The sequence below is a fragment of the Neofelis nebulosa genome, chromosome 8 (assembly GCF_028018385.1).
Source record: "Neofelis nebulosa isolate mNeoNeb1 chromosome 8, mNeoNeb1.pri, whole genome shotgun sequence".
NCBI classification, from domain to species: domain Eukaryota; kingdom Metazoa; phylum Chordata; class Mammalia; order Carnivora; family Felidae; genus Neofelis; species Neofelis nebulosa.
The window spans coordinates 111,054,260-111,072,926 of record NC_080789.1 but is presented as its reverse complement, the minus strand read 5'-3'; the positions used below and the strand labels follow the sequence as shown (position 1 = coordinate 111,072,926).

The 18,667-nt window shown below is 39.4% G+C and overlaps 2 protein-coding genes across 19 annotated transcripts in view; one reads left to right on the top strand and one right to left on the bottom strand.

Moving 5' to 3' along the window:
- The window catches only part of CUL2 (cullin 2), a 156,687-nt gene extending 156,465 nt beyond the window's left edge, over positions 1-222 (bottom strand). The window contains exon 1 of the mRNA XM_058744302.1: positions 68-222. The gene's annotated coding sequence lies outside the window, so the exon portion shown is untranslated. The remainder of the gene's footprint in view (positions 1-67) is intronic.
- A 470-nt stretch (positions 223-692) lies between these two features.
- Positions 693-18,667, top strand: part of CREM (cAMP responsive element modulator) — a 73,662-nt gene continuing 55,687 nt past the window's right edge. For 5 of the 18 annotated variants that reach the window (XM_058744326.1, XM_058744313.1, XM_058744320.1 and 2 more), the window contains exons 1-2: positions 1,357-1,508; positions 10,673-10,773. In XM_058744326.1, the coding sequence (XP_058600309.1) occupies positions 10,730-10,773 (44 nt within the window). In that variant the 5' untranslated portion in view covers positions 1,357-1,508; positions 10,673-10,729. Of the gene's footprint in view, positions 800-1,353; positions 1,509-1,675; positions 1,912-6,656; positions 6,772-10,672; positions 10,774-18,667 lie in introns of those variants that run through there. The other 13 variants (XM_058744324.1, XM_058744317.1, XM_058744318.1 and 10 more) reach the window with 8 other exon arrangements.

Genomic DNA, 18,667 nt, shown 5'->3' with positions numbered 1-18,667 from the left:
TTATCTACTATACTGCAAGGAGGAACTTCAGAATTCTGCTTATGTCAGTAGGAGGAAGTGAACTTACCAGGTTTTCCTCTTATTTCTGTTAGTATGCATTACAGCTGAAAGTAGTTCAGGTTGGCCAAAAACTGGCAGTGAAGACAGTTCACAATTTTCTCCCACTCTACGGGGATTCTAATATTTCACAAAGCTTCCCTTTTCTACCTGCTCTACGTTGACAGATTTTTTTTTTTTTTCTCAGCAACTTTTCAAGTGGTGTCCTTGACACTGGCTTTGGGCATGACACATTCCTGAGTACTATAAAGTTGGGTGGTAATCATTGTTTGAATTCGTTTTTCCTTAATGTAAAGAGACTTATCTATAGGCTACAAAGCCTCCATTTCTGAGGGCTTACTCAGCCTTACAATGCAGTACGTTCTGAATATGCGTAAGTGGGTTCCTAGTTTATAACGGGTCAGCAACGTTTCTCTTACTGGAAAGCCCTCGGTTTCCACTGGATGAAAACTAAACTCTCCTCTTTTTAAAGGCAGGGATTTTTGCTTGTCACCAAAAGCCTTCCTTTCCTCTGTCACATCTCCAAGTGGGGACTGTCGCTGTTTCTCCACGACACTGACGCACAAAGTCACTGTTGAGGCGGCAGCAGTCTGAGAACAAGCCAGCTGGGTTTCCCAGAAAGCTCAAGTCCAGGACCTAAAAGCGTCTTTCAGAATGGCAGACGCTGCAGCAGCGTGTGAGTGGGGACGCTCCAGGTGTCCGCTCAGCAGCCCCGGGAATCCGCAGGAAGCGCCTCTGGCCGGTAAAGACCCACAACGCCCGCGTACCTCAGCTTGGGTTGGGATGGGAGACGCTCTAGGCCGCAGCCCAGAGAACAAGAGACCTCGAAGCAGAGAATCCAGCACGGCCGTTAGCTTAGTTTGTAATTAACCAGGCTTCCGGCGCACGCGCCGCGGGGCAGCTTCCGGCTTCCAGCCCACCCCTCAGGCCCTGCCCTGGACTGGGTCTTCCGCCCAGGGCAGCCTAGTTCCTCCTCCGGCCCCGCCCCCCCGACCTAGTCCTCCTCTCCACCCTTAGGCCCCGCCTCCCTACCTCACTACCACTTAGGCCCCGCCCCCTGGCCCTTCATTCCCCTCCCCCCTCCCTCCGTTCCATTTAATTGTTGGATTGTCAGCGCTGCACTCCTGCTGGCGGCCAGCAGGGGGCAGAGTTCGAGCTCGGATTTTTCCGCCGGGCGTCCCCGGGGAAGCAGTCGTGGAGTGGGGGAAGGGAGGGCGGGGCGCGAGGACGCGGTTCGGTCGGCTGCTGCGCTACTTTTGGTCCGGGCTCGGCAGGGAGGCCGCGGCTGCCGCATCAGAGCTGACGTGGGGGCGACGTGGGGCCGCCGCCGGCGCCGGCGCCGGGTTGCTGGGCGGCGGCGCCGCTCCTGAGCGGCGGTCGGGCTCGCCGTCTCCACCTCCTCCCGTCCGTAATCAGTGACGAAGTCCGCTACGTAAATCTCATCGCGGCGGGTAAGTGGTGCGTCGGCCGGGACCCACAGACCTAGGAGCCGGCGACGCGGCGCAGGAGGCGGACGCAGGAGGCGGAGCGGAGCCGGGTCGGGGGCGTCGGGGGCGCGGGGCAGCGGGGCCGCCGGAGTCAGCGGGGGAGCGGGGAGGGCGGGAGCAGCCCGGCCACTGGCGCCGGCTCCGGGGCTACCCGGCGGTGCGGTGGCCTCTTAGTCTCCGGCTCCGCTCGCGGACTGCCTTCGGGTTAGTAGCAGAGCTCTCCCGATAGGACAGCGGGGCTGGTCTGCTCTCTCAGCAATCCTTGACTCCTTTTGAACTTGGTACAAGTTGGACAAGTCTTTCGGAAAAAGCCTTATTGCTCTGATGAGTGTGGTCCTCCCTCTTTGAGAAGAAAAGGAAGCGAGAAGTAAGGACGTTGGTTTTTATTTTCACAGCCGACGATTAGTAGCACTTTTGTCTCAATTTTACGTACTCAGGTTAGATATAAATCAGCGTTAACCCCTTTCTTCTCCGAAACAAGAGCCGGGGACAGCAGTGTTGAGTCACTGGGTCTTCACACACGATAGACCTGATGATATAGTGCGAAGACTTTTATGATAGCCGAGAAGGAACAAATCCGTGACAGCGAACAGAAATTTCAGGTTTTGTTCTGTACTTTCGACGTTTGCCTTTCTAGAACCACCTAGCAAGATTCCCAGAACTTGCGGAAGAGGGAATAGACACATTATTCACCTTACTGCCTATTACACGTATGCTAGATCCCTAACTTTGAAATCGCTGAGACGTTTCCTGCACTGCGCTAAGCAGAGCAGCTGTCAGCTTACGATCACATTTTCGGCAGTTTTGATTTACAGGATCAGCCTGAAGGTGACTAAAACTGAGAGAGCCCCTTTTAACAGTACCTCTTACCCACGTAACTTCTTAAAATGTCTTCCTTTTCAAGCTTAATTTGCCGGGCTGATGAGAGTGCAGCCAGCTTCCCTTTAGAGAAATACAAACCTAGATGCACAGCGATAGAGGTCCGGTATGAAAATCGTATTAGATTACATTAATAATTCATGTTCTCTGGTTCCCCTCCCCCTTCCCTCCCCCTTCCCTCCCCCTTCCCTCCCCCTTCCCTCCCCCTTCCCTCCACCGCCCCGCTTCGGATACCACATTTTTCTTCTGGTCTTGGTCCTATTTTTGGTTAACAAGCTGCTTTCCCTTCACAGTTTTTAAATCTTTGAATTTTTTTCTCCCAAGGAAGGCAAATTGCAAATAGTGTGTTTTGGCCAATAAAAGCTAGGTATTAAAACAATAGTGTTTAAAGAACTGCTTACTGATCCAGATACAACCTTAAAAAAGATATTTAAAGGGAAATGGGTTTGATCTTGAATGAGTGAACACTTAAAGCATTGTCATATTAAAATAATTACACAAACATTTTTGGTACGAATCTGTAAATAGATCAGTGTAAGCAGATGCTTTCCCAGTGACTTTGCTGGTCAACCTGGTATCGTATTGGTGAGTGTGAAGTTGTAATTATACCGATGTTTGTGTACATATCTTGTAAGAGTATATGAATAAATTTTTATTCAATGTATAAACACAGAGGAGCTCTTCAGTGTTTGTTTTTGCATTGTCCTGGAAAGTTAATAAAATTTGCTTCTACTGATGAATTTAACAAACTCCAGACTCCATGAACCACTTTAGTTTCCTACGGAGGCAAGTCGTTACATGATCAAAATATGAAATCTTGTTTAGAATTCTGACCATTTCATGAAAAGTAGATTATTAACATACATAAGGAATCCTGACTGAAACTTGACTAGTATATACATATATTTCTGATCTGTTTTCTCCAACTTGATATTCTCTCCAAGCGAATAATGAGCCAGAAAATTGAGCCAGGTTTATTGTTGAAGTGGTAGTCCATTGGAAAGCACTCAAATGTCCTGTTCCATATAGATAGATTTTTTTAAGTAAAACTGAAGAATCCTAACACTCAACCGCTGAACCTTTGATATTTTGACATGTAATCAACATTGGTCATTAAGGAAATAAGCCTGAAATATCTTTGAATTCTGTTAAGTATTTTCTGTTGAACTAATGGATTCCATATATGTATTAAAAAGTCAACTTTGAGAAGAGTTATTGTACATTGAATGCAGTTTCAATATTATCAATACAGATAGATTATACAAGTAAAGATTTCAGGGAAAGTTTCTCATCCAGTACACATAGGTAGAAAGAAACATTTTAAATCATTTTGTTAGCTTCCTTTTAGAGACTATACAAGATATTGTAATATATTTAAAATACTTTCTATCCTGAGAACTGTGCAATAAAGAGTGCACTGTTCTTAAGAGTAAATCCTTTCACACATGGGTTTTCTTTTTCTGATGCTTTAGGATATCCAGGAGAGAATAAGGGAGAGTGAAGAGGTAAACCCAAGGATAACACTAAGTGTGATTTTATCCCACTAAGTGGACTATTACTCATGAAGACAACTTGAGTCTTATTGGTATAATTCAGTTATAGCAAAGTTTAAAAAGTAAAATATCGATCTTGCACATCTTTTGATTGACCTTGCCAGGAGTGTTAGAGGAAATTGTCAGCAAGGTGAATGTAAAACAGTTTTGAGGAAAAGCATAATCTAGGAAGTTATGTGGGAATTTTGCTTAAAGTCTATTGGAATAACTCACTGGTTAGGGCGGATACTTGCCTCCGAGAAACCTCGCTACGAGCTCTTTTGTAAGGCTGTTTTGAAGTATTACAGCTCTCCCAAAGTGGGAAGCATCTTCATGCATATTTTCTGAACACTGATAACCAGACCAATTAAATGTCAAAATCATGTGAAATTCTTTTTTTTTTCATTTTTTAAATTTTTATTTATTTTTTTTTTGAGAAAGAGACAGAGCACAAGCAGGGGAGAGGCAGAGAGAGAGGAAGACACAGAATCCGAAGCAGGCTCCAGGCTCTGAGCTGTCAGCACAGAGCCAAACGAGGAGCTTGAACTCATGAACTGCTAGATCATGACGTGCGCTGGAGTCAGATGCTTAAATGACTGAGCCACCCCGGTGCCCCAAAACCATATGAAATTCTAACAATGGAGCTCGTGTGATTCTGATATTTTACTTTGAGAATTTCATAAAATAAACTCAGTTTTTTCAGTTCCCTTATTAAAGCTTTGCTTTTATACACAGCAGACTTAAATTTAGACTATCCAAACTCAAAGTCAAATGTCATACAGTTTTGCTCATAATCTCAAATAGCCTCAATTTTTTTCATTGATAGCCCAAAATGGTGTTTTGTGGTTTTTTTTTGGTTTTTTTTTTTGTTTTTTGTTTTTTTTTTTGCTTAGAAATGTTTTAAACTGGAATTTGTGTCCTAGCATTGATATGATAAAAGCTTCTAGCTCAAGTGTTGGAAAACTGTATCATGCATAAAGACCAATATACTGTATGTGGACAGTTGGGATGCGTTTGCTCTTCTTTATACTGATGGAGTAATTAAATTTAACACATTTAAATATGTTTCAGCACTTTAAAAGGTAGCAGTTTTGTTCATATACACAAAATAGGACCTATCTAGTTAAGTATAATAACGTTGAAATTCATTTCTCTAAGTTTTAACTAATTCAAGTGTCTTATCTACTCTTTCCCAGATTTACTAGTCACTGGAGTTGTATTTCATGTAGATAAGTATTTAAAATGTACTTAAAGTGCAGTAATATGATGCTGAACAGGAAAGCCCTGCAATGACTCTAGTCAAGCAAATAGCTCCCACAGAAGATTTTTAAATTTTATTTCCTTCCCTGAACTGGTGGTAGTGGAGAGGGTGGTATTTGGAGAGATGGAGGTAGGCGATGATTATTTGAATTTTTTCATTTCCTCCCCAGCAGCCAATTTTGCTGTTCATTGACTGTCAAATAGCCAAAGGCAGGTGCCCGGTGGGGAGTAAATTGAGAAAGTGATACTGAAATAGTTAATCCTTTGGTGATTTTATAAAGAGTTAAGATTTCTTAGACAGTAGCTCTCTGAAGCAGTTAAATTGAAGTGGCCTTGAATCCGTATTAAAAAACCACTTGATGTTCTGTTTGATTCATGTTTAAAATATTAAAGACATTATTTACAAGTGTTTCAATTATTTCTAAGTACTGTTCCTGGGTACTTCTGTTTTTACACAAAAGTGTAAAGAATGTTATTGGAAAGTTATTTTAACTTTGTGTCACAATGATTACAAAACTTTAAAAGTGGTATAATGTCCTGTTACTGCTATCCCACTTTGTTTTTCCTGGATTCTCCTTCACCTAAAATGCACAACAAGCGTAGGTTCATCAGTGTCAACTTAAGGTATTTGGCTTTTTGGAATTAGTTATCGCTTCTAGCCAGCCCTACCTTTCCCTAACTTTTTAACCGTCATGATTGAAAAGAACCAGCTTTATATGCACTTTTATTCTTCTTCCCTTATCTTTCAAACCTTACTTGCTGTTGGTATTTAAATCATGATTAACCTATGGAGATCTCCTACTTTCCCAAGGAAGTAACACCTTGCTTCATCCCAGAACCAGAGAAACATTGTATTTTTCTGTGGTCTCTCTTTCTGCTTCCATAAGAGGGTATACTGCCTTTTATTCCATGTTCTTTTCTTTTTATTTTGACCCTAGTCCAAAAGCAGGACTTTTTTTTTTTTAAAGGAACTTGCCTTTATTGTCTTTCCAAGACATTCAACTTAGTTTTCATAGAAGCAGCTCTCCTTTTTAAATCTTTTAAATCTATTTAATAATTTAATCTAACATGATATTTAACAGAATAGCAAAATTACAATAGTAAGTATGGCTGGCATAATCAAGTCTGGTGATAAATATGACTAACTCCACAGCTGTTAGGAAGAGAAGTGCTTGGGAACACTAGAGAATAACTTGTGGACGTTATACTGTAGGTTTTATAGAAGAAATAGAGAACATTGGCTAATAACAGAGAGTTGGTTGGGGAGGAGGAAGTTGGTTAGGTAAGCTTTTATATTCTAGTAAAGTTGCTCAAGAAGTTTGATTCTTACATAAACCTGATTTTTCCAAAAAGTTAAATTAAGATAGAATGTAATTAACCACAGCATGGTAGATACTCAGATTTTGTAAGTGTAAATATAATGCTGTTTTTCTCTAATCAGCATATCTTAAATCCCTGTTCTGGAGAGCTCTATATTAAGGGGTACTTGAAGCAATGAAATTAATTGAATCTGTATGCTGGAGAATGAATAGAACAACACACTGATGAAGAGTAAGGTGAATGTCAAATGTTATTTTGGTATTCAAACCTAATATATGATAGGAAATTTTTATCAGTGTAAGTGGTTTTTCTCCAGATACAGCACAGAAATTCACATATAGGCAAAGATTTTTTAACTCATTTTCTCCCTTAATATAAGCTCTTATCTGTCTATAAAAAACTAATCTGTGATGTGCTTTCTACTCTAAAAGAGAAAATTTCTTTAGCAGATAGGACCTTAAAATTATTTTTGTAGAAAATTGGTAGTATACAGGACATTTCATCAGTACCCTTTGTGATTTTTAGGCATAAGGAGATCAGCTTAAAAATGATAACCTCAGACTATATCATGAAATATGATGAATTCAAGGGGTATGTTTTAGGCTAAGTAGAATATTTATCATATTAAGCTTAGTATGAGAACACATTAGGATATTTGTGCTCAAAACCATTCAGGTGTTTGGGTATGTGGGAGCAGGGGATGCTAAGTCAATCCTTGTCTACCCAAGGATAGCATGTTCTAGGACATTAAAACCAGATTTTGGATGAGATCAATAGTATACAGCTAAGTTTTCCAAAGTATGCATAGTTTATGCTTTAGTAAAATGGGATCACCTGGTTTACAAATCCCCACAAGGTAATTTTGGACTTGGAAAATTGACGTAATGGAAAGGTTTGGTATACTTTAAAATCTGAATGCTTTTGCAACAAACTTTATGAAGCCTCTACCAAGTACCTCAAATTATAATGCCAGAACTTTGGCTATATATGTGTACATATATATATTTTAATTTTTTTAATGTTCATTGATTTTTGAGAGAGACAGAGTGTGAGCAGGGGAGGGGCAGAGAGAGAGAGAGGGAGACATAGAATCTGAAACAGGCTCTAGGCTCTGAGCTGTCAGCACAGAGCCCAACGTCGGGCTCGAACTCACGAGCCGTGAGATCATGACCTGAGCTGAAGTTGGACACTTAACCAACTGAGCCACCCAGGGGCCCTGAACTTTGGCTATATATTAAGGCAAGGGGTCTATTGGAGGATTTTGAATAAGGAAATAAATAGCATGTTTGGATTTGCATTTTGAGTAGAGTGTTGTGGTCTAGTGGAGTGGATTAAGAGGGGTTGAGGGAGAGGTTTAGTGAAGTTATAGGGAGAGATGAATTGCTTTATAGGGAGGCAGTTATTGCTTTAATCATGTCAAATAATAAGTTTCAGAACTAAAGGAGTGGCAGTGAGGACAGAGAGAATACAGCAGAGTCAAGATACAGGAGACATATTTATTGAGGCCCATTAAGGTAATGGTCCTTGCTTATATTCCAAGCACAGTTAGACATTTTGTGTTTATTATTTACATTTTCTCCTCACAACAAGATCTCCATTTGACAGGAAAGAATGCTTGGAGAAGTTTCTAATTGTCTGATCTCATATAGCTAATAAACAATAGAACTCAGGTTGACTGTTAATAGTGTGTTTTTATACCACACATTGTTGCTACTAGGCCATGTTGGAGGACTCCCAGATTGGGTGGCTGGGGTGGCTGAGGCAGTGTTGATGTCAGTCACTAAGATAAGAGTACAGCAAGAGGAAAGATTTGAACATTTGGGGCTTGAGGATCTGTGAGCAAACCATTAAGAGATATACCTAAAGGCAGATACATATGGGTTGGAGCTCAGGAGAGAAAAGTGTAAGCTGGATATGAAATCTGAGATCTATCAAGTAAGGATGAAGTAAGCCTAGGGAGTGTGTGTGGGGGGGGGGGGGAGAATTTTATGATGGGAAGCCTGGGAATACCAGCCTTTACAGAGTGGCCAAAGAAGACTGAGGACAAAGGGCTGGATAATTTGGAAGAAAAGCATGAACACGGTGTCCTAAAGAGTTCAAGGAGGACAAAATTTGTGGAGTAGGAAATGCTGTAGGAATATAAAGATAGGGACTAGAAAGCATCCTTTTAGATTTGGCAAGCAGGCAGTCAATCTGTGATGATTTCTTAGACAGTAGTTGTGAAGAAATCATTCTTTGATAAGCCTGAGTCAGAATCAGTTTTATCTGATGGTCATTATTTGGGTACGAGACCAGTCATTTTCTCATTTTCTCTTGGTATCTGTGGTGACCGAAGCTCATACTTTATTCAGTGCTGATTGCCTCTGGGAAGAGCAAGTGGGTGGCTGTTCCTAGACTTCAGTGAATACCTTTTGCTACTTCTTGAATTCTGAACCATAAGAATTTATTACTAAGTCAGAAATTAAACAAAGAAAATGGTATTTCCAAGAGAAATATAAAAATTAGTAGTTTACTTCTCTCTCTCTTTATTATTCAAATAATGTTATTAGTATTCTTTGTTTAAATGTCTGTCTCCCTCATTAAAATGCAATCTCCTGGAGAGTGGGGACATTTTATCATTTGAAAGGCCTGGCATATCATGGGTGCCAATCACTGTTTAATAAATAAATGGTCCCTGCCTTTAGGTTACACAATTTTTATGGAAGGTTAAGATGTCCCCATGTAAAATGACAGTAGAGTGTAGCAGAATAAGATTTAGTCCAAAGGACAGCGCCATCCTCGCTTTTTGTTCATGTTGTAAGTAGCCTGGTTCAAATGACCATCTCCTGTTGTCCCTATGCTGGGAGATGGGGGACAGATGGTAGCTATAACCATTGCCCTAGTGCCCTTAGGCCAACCTGCCCACTCAGTTTTCAAAGGACACCATGTTAGAGGGGGCCACTTAGGAGGGAACCCTGAAAGCAGTATGTCTGTAGCTAAGCACAACCATTGCTGTTGAAGATGCCTAGAAGATACTTAGGGCTGTGGACATTTGTCTTTTCCACCTCTAAAATAAGCGCTCCCAATTCCTTTGTCTTTTTCTTTGCCAGTTTTACTTCATATTTTTAAAGGATATTAGTAACAAAAAATGGGTTTTAATTGGTAGAGTGTCTAAAACAACTTTTTAAATGGATTGAAGGCTAGTGGAGAAGATTTTAAAGGAACTGGTAATATTTTACTTAGAGTTAAAATTCTTTGACAAAAGCCAATTTTGACGGGCACCTGGGTGGCTCAGTTGGTTAAGTGTCTGACTCTTGATTTCCACTCAGGTCATGATCTCACGGTTCATGAGATAGAGCACCTCATTGGGCTCTATGCTGACAGTGTATAGCCTGCTTGGGATTCTGTCTTTCTCCCTCTATCCTGCTCGTGAGCACGTGTGCGTGCTCTCACTCTCTCAAAATAAATAAACTTAAAAAAAAAAAGCCAGTTTTAAATTTAAGGTAAATAAAAAATGGTTGACAAATTTGTTGCAGTGGAGTGAAATTTAAGTCAATGATAAATTCACTCCATTTATTAAGTGATTATTTTTTTAAATATAGCTGATTCCATGAACTATATGTAACATGTATTAAATGATTTAGACAACACTACTTTCTCTTTGGTAGAAAATAACCTGATAAATAGCTCATGATTTATGTTTTTTTTTTTTTTTTTTTAAATTTTTTTTTTTTTCAACGTTTTTTATTTATTTTTTTGGGACAGAGAGAGACAGAGCATGAACGGGGGAGGGGCAGAGAGAGAGGGAGACACAGAATCGGAAACAGGCTCCAGGCTCCGAGCCATCAGAGCCCCAGAGCCTGACGCGGGGCTCGAACTCACAGACCGCGAGATCGTGACCTGGCTGAAGTCGGACGCTTAACCGACTGCGCCATCCAGGCGCCCCTCATGATTTATGTTTTAAATTTTTTTCCTAGAACAAAATTGCGTAGAAGTGAGATTGAAAAAAAAATACAGACTTGTTTTCAGCTTTCTATTCTTTTTTTTCAGTTTTATAGAAATTAGGATATTCTCGGGTATTCTGTTATCGTTTTGAGAGACTTTTTTTAAAAATAAAATGTTATGATCTCCCAATTCAACATCATAATTTTTCTGCAGGATAAATAAAGAAGAAAACGGGGAAGGAACAAAGCATTGATTACAAATGTCTTAATAATGAGCAAATGTGGCAGGAAAAAATATATTAAGACAAATCTAAGGTAGGTGGATATATGTTTTTCTGTTCTTTTGAAAATTTTGCTTAGGTAAAAGTTAAAATAATAGATAAGTGAATAATGTATATATGTTAACATGCATCCATAAATGTATATGTATGTGTATATGTGTATATTATACTAATAGAGAATGGTAGTGTGTACCCAAAGTGGTCAGCCATTCAATTAAGACATTCATTCATCTTCTACCCTGTACTGTGCTAGGCAATGGGGGGAGCAGCGAACCTTTTACATTCAGCTTTTTTTTGCATGCTGGCCTTTTCATTTAGAAAGGAGACCATGTATAAGGATGTGGACAGAGTCTTAGTTTTTTTCCTTGCCTTTAAGCTATGCTTATACCTAACGTAAAACAAAACAAAGTCTCTACCATATTTTTACAAAAATCCATATAGAGTTTTTCAAGTTTTCTTTTGGCTGCTTTCAGAGACCTTCTGGTTCATTTGTTGGATCTAGCTTTAAAAAGAAAATAAATTTTCTATGACATTTTATGTAAAACTCTTCACAAAGAATAGAAAGAACTAATACTTTTTCCTTTTGCATCTGGATTCTATTTTTAAAATTTTACAAGTGGAATATAGTTGTTCTGCAGTGTAGTTTGTCTGCAAATGGAATACAACTAAGCTTTTAGAAGTTTATTAGTTAATCAAACACTTTAATTAGGCAACTGCCTTTGTCTTATTTTTCATTTAGGTATATTTGACCTATATTTCCTTTTCTCTTCTTTGTTTTCTATCTTTTAAAAACACTTTCATAAGTACCATGATAACATCCCTTTAAAATGTTTTTCCTTTTTCTTCTGATTTTTCCTTCTACTAAATGTTTTATATGTTCTTGATGCAAAGGGATCCTAAATAACCCTGGTCATTAATTGCCTCGGTATTTCTATAATTATAAATATAATTTTATGAATATATGCCTTCGTATTCATTTCTAGAAGGTATATAATAGGTTGTCTACCTATTGTGTTGTACTGTACGAATAGTACTCTACTGCTGTACTTCAGAAGTTATTGCAGTGTGATGTAGTTCTATTAAAGTTCTGGAAAATAACAGAGTAAGCAAACAAATACAGGTCTCTCCCTCTGAAAGTAGTTCAGCCTAGAAGTCTTTGAAAATTGTGCTAATGGATGGATCTTATTATTTTAAGACATAGCTATATTAACATTTTATTAAACTGAATCCTGATATATTCAGAGCATATTGGGGTAACATTTATTTTTCTATCAAAGAAGAAAATGGTTTGCATTTCAGAAGAAATTTAACCTTCATAAAAAAAGTATATTGTTACTACTATTAATCATTTATAAATTCAAATATGCCCATTTTAACAATCCTTATCTGTTTTTTAGAATTGTGGAACCAACTACTTGCCAGTATTTTGCTTGCTATTAGTTTATAGTGCTTAATGGACTTTTGTTTTTTTTAGTTTTTTTATTATTTTCTATGTCTTATTTTTAAATATTGTATAATTTATAATTACTAATTGGTCTTTCTTTCTAATAAGGATTATTATTTAAGATTAAAATATTGCTTGGGGCGCCTGGGTGGCTCAGTCGGTTGGGCATCCGACTTCAGCTCGGGTCATGATCTCACAGTCCGTGAGTTCGAGCCCCGCGTAGGGCTCTGTGCTGATAGCTCAGAGCCTGGAGCCTGCTTTGGATTCTGTGCCTCCGTCTCTCTCTGCCCCTCCCCTGCTCATGATCTGTCTCTCTCTGTCTCAAAAATAAATAAAAACATGAAAAAAATTTAAAAGATTAAAATATTGCTTAATTAATTTATAGAATATTAACTATAGTACAACTATGTTTAATATTGATAGAAAGTGAGATTTTAGGGAAAATACCTTATGATACCTCTCTTCAATTTTAACTATAAAATACATAATGAACAATGAAGGATTATAATGGATTTTTCTCTTACACTTTATTAAAAAAATTTTTTTTTTAATCTTTCTTTTTGACAGAGAGAGAGAGAGAGCCAGAGAGCAAGTGGGTTAGAGGCAGAGAGGGAGACACAGAATGTGAAGCAGGTTCCAGGCTCTGAGCTGTCAGCACAAAGCCCGACGCAGGGGCTCGAACTCATGAACCATGAGATCATGAGCTGAACCGAAGTCGGACGCTTAACCGACTGAGCCACCCAGGCACCCCTCTCTTATACTTTATAGATGAATTATGTCTGGACTAGTGAGGCTGATTTACAGTTGTTAGGATTTTATGTACATCATTTATACTGAGTTCTGGGTCCTGTATCTCCTGCTGGGATACTGTTTGAAAATGCTTAGTATAGTGCTTGACCCATATTCAACATTTAACTCTTAGTTGACTCTTCTTCCCTGAGTCCTGGGGTTGGATTTTAGTGGGTTTAGGAGAAGAGTTGTACTAGAAAACAGTTGGATATTGACAGTAGAATAAAATTGCTTGAAAATGATAAAGTCTGTATTTTAAATTGATAGTGCTGGCTTTACTCTCCTGTAAATGATTTTTACCTTCAAATAAATAGATTTTATTTTTTTAATATGCTTTTATTTTTTATTTTTTATCTTTAAAGTAATCTCTGCACTCAGTGCGGGGCTCAAACTCATGGCCCTGAGACCAAGGGTTGCATGCTTTTTTGACTGAGCCAGCCAGGTGCCCCTCAAATAAATTGATTTTAGTATCAAACTTTTACCGAATGATCTGTACTGGGCATAATACTAGGCATTCCTGAAGAATACAAATGGTATAAAATTAGATCCCCTATATCCCAGTGTAAAAACAAAGCATGTCTGGATGAAGATTATAACAACAGTTGCAGCATACTCAAAAGCACCTCTTTATTATAAAATGTTGTCTAAACTGGAATGCCCAGAACGCTAGCTGTGGAAGGAACCCTAGAGTCATAATCATAAGACTTCTTGTTCACTCTCTGTCATGCTACCTATTATGTACCCTATAGAAAGTCACTTGATCTCTCTAAACTGTACTTTTATCATTTTAGTGACATCTGACAGTTGCATAGTCTTCCCAAAAGTTGATTAGTTTATTTAACAATTATGGTAGATTCTGTAATAGGCACTAGGAATACATTGAAGTATACAATGTAATCCCTGTCCTTGAGCTTCTTACACTAGTGTTAGTACTTTGTGAACAAATGCATTCTATGCTAGACAAGTGCTATAATGGAAGTACTGCATAAAATCCTTTGGGAACTCAGAAAAGAACAACTAATTCTGTCCCTGGCTGTTAGAATAGGCTTTTGAAAGATGGTGTCCTTCAGCCAGGCCTTGAAAAACTAGTAAGAATTTGCCTATTGGACAAAGAATGGATGAAGGGTATTTCAGGAAAAAGGAAGAACAGATAGCAAAGATTAGAACTGGGGGAATAGGATGTTTACTTGAAAGAAATGGCTTATGAGGAGGCTGGAATAGAGAATGTGGGAAAGAATAGAGTGACTGGAAATGAGGCCATAAAAGTGAAATGGAGTCACATTGTGAAAGAGATTGAACGGCAGTTTGGTTTGGTTTGGTAATTGAGAATATGGACTTTGGAAAAAGACCTTAGTGTAGAACCTGGCTATGCCGCCCAAAACTTTGATGGTAAGATCAGATTCTTAACTTCCTTATATTTGCTTTTTATCTCTAAAAGAAGAACTAACTATACAGGTCTTATAAAGTTGTTAAGGATTAAAACTAGTATGATTTTACCACATGGTAGGCACCAACCAATAGTTGTGGTTATGATTATCATAAGAACTTTGAATTTTATCCTACAGTCAATAGGGAGCTACTAAAGATTTTTAAACAGAGTAGTATTTTAAGCAGAAATGTATGCTTGAGAAAGGGAACTGTTAGCAGGGATTGGAGTAGGGAGATTGAGTGGTGGTGGAGAAGGGGATTAACTTGTTCATTAGTAGGTACAGTCATCACACTTGGTAATAACGCTGTAGGGAATGAAAGAGAGTCTCACAGATGACACCCAGCTTTTCTACTGAGCAATTGGATGGATGGTGAGGCCCCATTTTCTGAGGTAAGAAACTCAGAAAAGGAACATATTTGTGGAGGAATAAGAGGAAGTTAGTTTTGGATCCAGTGAGTTTGAGGTACCTGTAGGGCACCTATTTGGAGATGTTAGGCATTCGAATATATGATTTTGGAATTAAAGAGAGACCTCTGGGCTAGAGATCTAGATTTGAGAGTGATAACCCTGAAGCTTGGGGTTTGAATCTAGAAAAATGGATGACAATACCCAGAGGGAGATTTGAGAGTGAGGTGAGAAGGCGAAACAGATTCCTGAAGACATGCAGTGTGAAGGTTAACATTGAGTAAGGGGAGGAATTAATTAGCAAAGGAGCTTGTGGAATTGTCAGAGAATCCGATGAGAGCAGAAAATGCAGTATAATGACATCAAGATAGTGTTTAAGAAGGAAGATATCAACAGTTTGGAATACTGTTGAGGGATCAAACCAGATAGGACTTAAAATGAACATTAGATTTAGTGACAGAGATTGGTTACCTTTACTAGAGAAGTTTAGTGAAGCAGAAGTCATTTTAGGGTTGTGTAGGAATAGGTGAGAGGTAAAGAAATGGGATAGTGTTGGGGCGCTTGTGTGGCTCAAACAGCTGACTCTTGGTTTCGGCTCAGGTCATGATCTCACAGTTCTGTGGGTTTGAGCTCCACATTAGGCTCTGTGCTGACAATGTGAAGCCTGCTTGGGATTCTTTCTCTCCCTTTCTTTCTATTCCTCCCCTGTTCACACTGTGTCTGTCTTTCTCAAAAAATAAATAAACTTTAAAAAAAGAAAGAAAGAAATGGACATAGTGTTGGTAATTCTTTAGTTTAGCAGTGAGAGGAAGAAGAGACATTCAAGGGAATAGTTAGAAAAGAACTTCTGGTTCAGTGTGTGTGTGTGTGTGTGTGTGTGTGTGTGTGTGTGTTTGAGATTGAAGAGATTTGAATAGGTTTAAATCTTGATAGGAGGAAACCATTGGAGAGGGGAGACGATAGTTGATACTATAGTGCCTAGAGATCCAGAGGACAGATAAAAGAGTTTAAGAGTGGGGAGGCAGGAGGCAAGGTAAAATAGTGGGTATACAGGTAAGTGGTTTTTGATATGGTGCCAGGAAATTGAGGGAGTACTCATCTGAAACAGGAAGCAAGGTCTTACATTGAGTGTAGGTGAGCTCAGGGATTTGAGAAGAGGGAGAAACATTTGAAAGAGTTGTACAGAATGGGAAAGTAAGTTCACTAGGGAAACAGTAAGATTGCTTCCCATTTGAGGTTAAAAACCATGAATTCAATAGCCTTAATAATATTGTTTTATAATTTTATTCAGTATTGTTCATAGAGTCATAGAGGAGATTGAATTGGTTTTATCTGAAATTGGTATTTACTAGGCAGATACAACAAAAAGAAAAGGGACAAGAGAATTTAGAGTATTGGGAGACAATAATTGAAATGAGAAACCATGGATTCTAAGCTGAGTAAGATGAGATATGAAGAAAGGGGGAGGCTGATGGAAAGGGAGAAAGTGGTCTGGAGATCTCAGTGTGGTGGAACAACAGGTGTGATGGGAGTAATCAAGGGTGGGTGTCACCTGGGAGAATAGAATGTTGTATTTAGGGTGGGATGTCAGAATCATTTCATAGGTGGAATAGTTTGGGACATGGTCTAGGTCCATTGTAAGACCAGCTAAGTAGATGGCTGAAGTGGAGTAGAGAAAATCTTGCACTAAAGCATCAGGGTGAGGCAGGGGTCCTTCCTTTGAGTGTTGAACATAGAATAGTGGAGAGGAAAGCTCTTAAGCCAAGTGCTAAAGTCTTCACTTTACATCCTGGATGTAGAGAAGATGATTATCATATGGATGAATATAAGATGGTACACCTAATATCCTTGGGCCTCAACAGAACAGGGATTTCTACAAAGACACAGAGGAGGAACAGCTGAGAAATAGTGGGGAACAAAGAGGATACCAGGTCAACATTCTAATCCTGATTAGGTGTGGGAAGACAAGCTGGTCCCTCTTGAGAGGACCGAAGGGGTGTTGGGAGTTCCAGATAGCACATTGCAAGGGCTTGGAAGAATAGGAGTAGGAATAAGCAACTGAAATACAGAGGGAAAGGAAGCACTATTTATGAGAGGGACAGTGGAGTATGGGAGGAACTTACATCTTTGGTGGTGACTGGGGAAATAGGAATGGGAGGTATTACTGGATATGATTCTGGCATGGAGGAAGGGGCATCATGGTTTAGTCATGGCTTACAGGGAGGCCAAGTGTGATATGTCATCTTTAGAATGGACAGCAGCAGTTGTGAGGAGCAGCAACTCAGCAGCTTGGTCCAGTGTTGGGAAAGGAAGTTATAATGGATGACACCACATGTGGCGGGGAAGATGAACAGGGGTGGCTGCTGACCTCCCATTTCTGCCTTTCTTTACTGGGAGGCTCAGCTCATCACAGCATCCTGATTTGGCTGATATTTAGCTCTGTGGGTTTTTGTAGCTGATCTGGTACTGACTCACATGTAGACACACACTTGTAACCTGTAGCTTTGGTGCTTGAATACTCTTGACTAAAAGAAGGAATATTAGGGAAGGGACAGGTATGTGAAAACTGTAGATTGAGGTGCATCATAGGAGGGGAGTGTGCACAAATACAGACTTGGGAGTCATCTGCATACAGGACTGAAGGAGCCATAGTAAGTAGATTGAAAAAAGGAAAAGGGCAAAGAATTGAACTGTGGGAAATACCCAGGAGAAAAATGGTCCAAGTAAGGTGATTGAGATAATGTATATAAAAACACTTTCATGTGTAAAACAATTAAAATGCTTAATAACTTACAAAGTCTTTTATTATATCTCAAAAAATGAGTCCTAGTTTCAGGTGACCTTTTAAGCATTAAAGTTTTTTTTTTTTTCTTAAATGTTTATTTTTTGAGAGAGAGAGAGAGAGCGAGCGAGCACGAGCAGGGGAGGGGCAGAGAGAGATGGAGAGAGAGAATCCCAAGCAAGCTCTGTGGAGTCAGCACAGAGCCCACTGTGGGGCTCAATCTTAGGAACCATGAGTCATTACCTGAGCTAAAATCAAGAGACAGATGATTAACCGACTGAGCAACCCAGGTGCCCCCAATAGAGCTTTTTATGATGAGAGTCTTCCTGCATTCTATTATGTGTATCTCTTTCCTTAAAGTAGACTGAGTATATTAACCTTTAGTTGATGACTCAGGATAGTTATGATACTTACCATTATTGAATTTTAACTCCTACATTTTTCAATTTCTTGAATGTAAAGAACTTGGCAACTTTATGCTGTATGGACCCAATTGCCGCACACTTGGAATTCTAGATCTGCTTATTATATTCTGTATCATTCCCCCTCCATCCCTGCCATTGTCAGCTGTCACTTCTTATATCTAGTATTTTTAGAAACTAGATGATTGAGAATTGTTTTGAAATAAAAATCAATGAGTTTAAAAAAAATTTTTTTTCAACGTTTTTTATTTATTTTTGGGACAGAGAGAGACAGAGCATGAACGGGGGAGGGGCAGAGAGAGAGGGAGACACAGAATCGGAAACAGGCTCCAGGCTCCGAGCCATCAGCCCAGAGCCTGACGCGGGGCTCGAACTCACAGACCGCGAGATTGTGACCTGGCTGAAGTCGGACGCTTAACCGACTGCGCCACCCAGGCGCCCCTAAAAATCAATGAGTTTAAAGTATGAACCCGTGAGAAGTTCTCTTTGTTTTATAAGTTTTAGTGTATGGATCTTAGGCCATTTGTTTTGCCTGTTAACAAGTAACTTTGGCTTATTGTTGACTTGTTTACTGAATTCTATGTAGATATCAAATAGTTGAAACGTTATACTATATAGATGGACAAAATACACTAAAGGACCTAGAGTAGAGGAGGC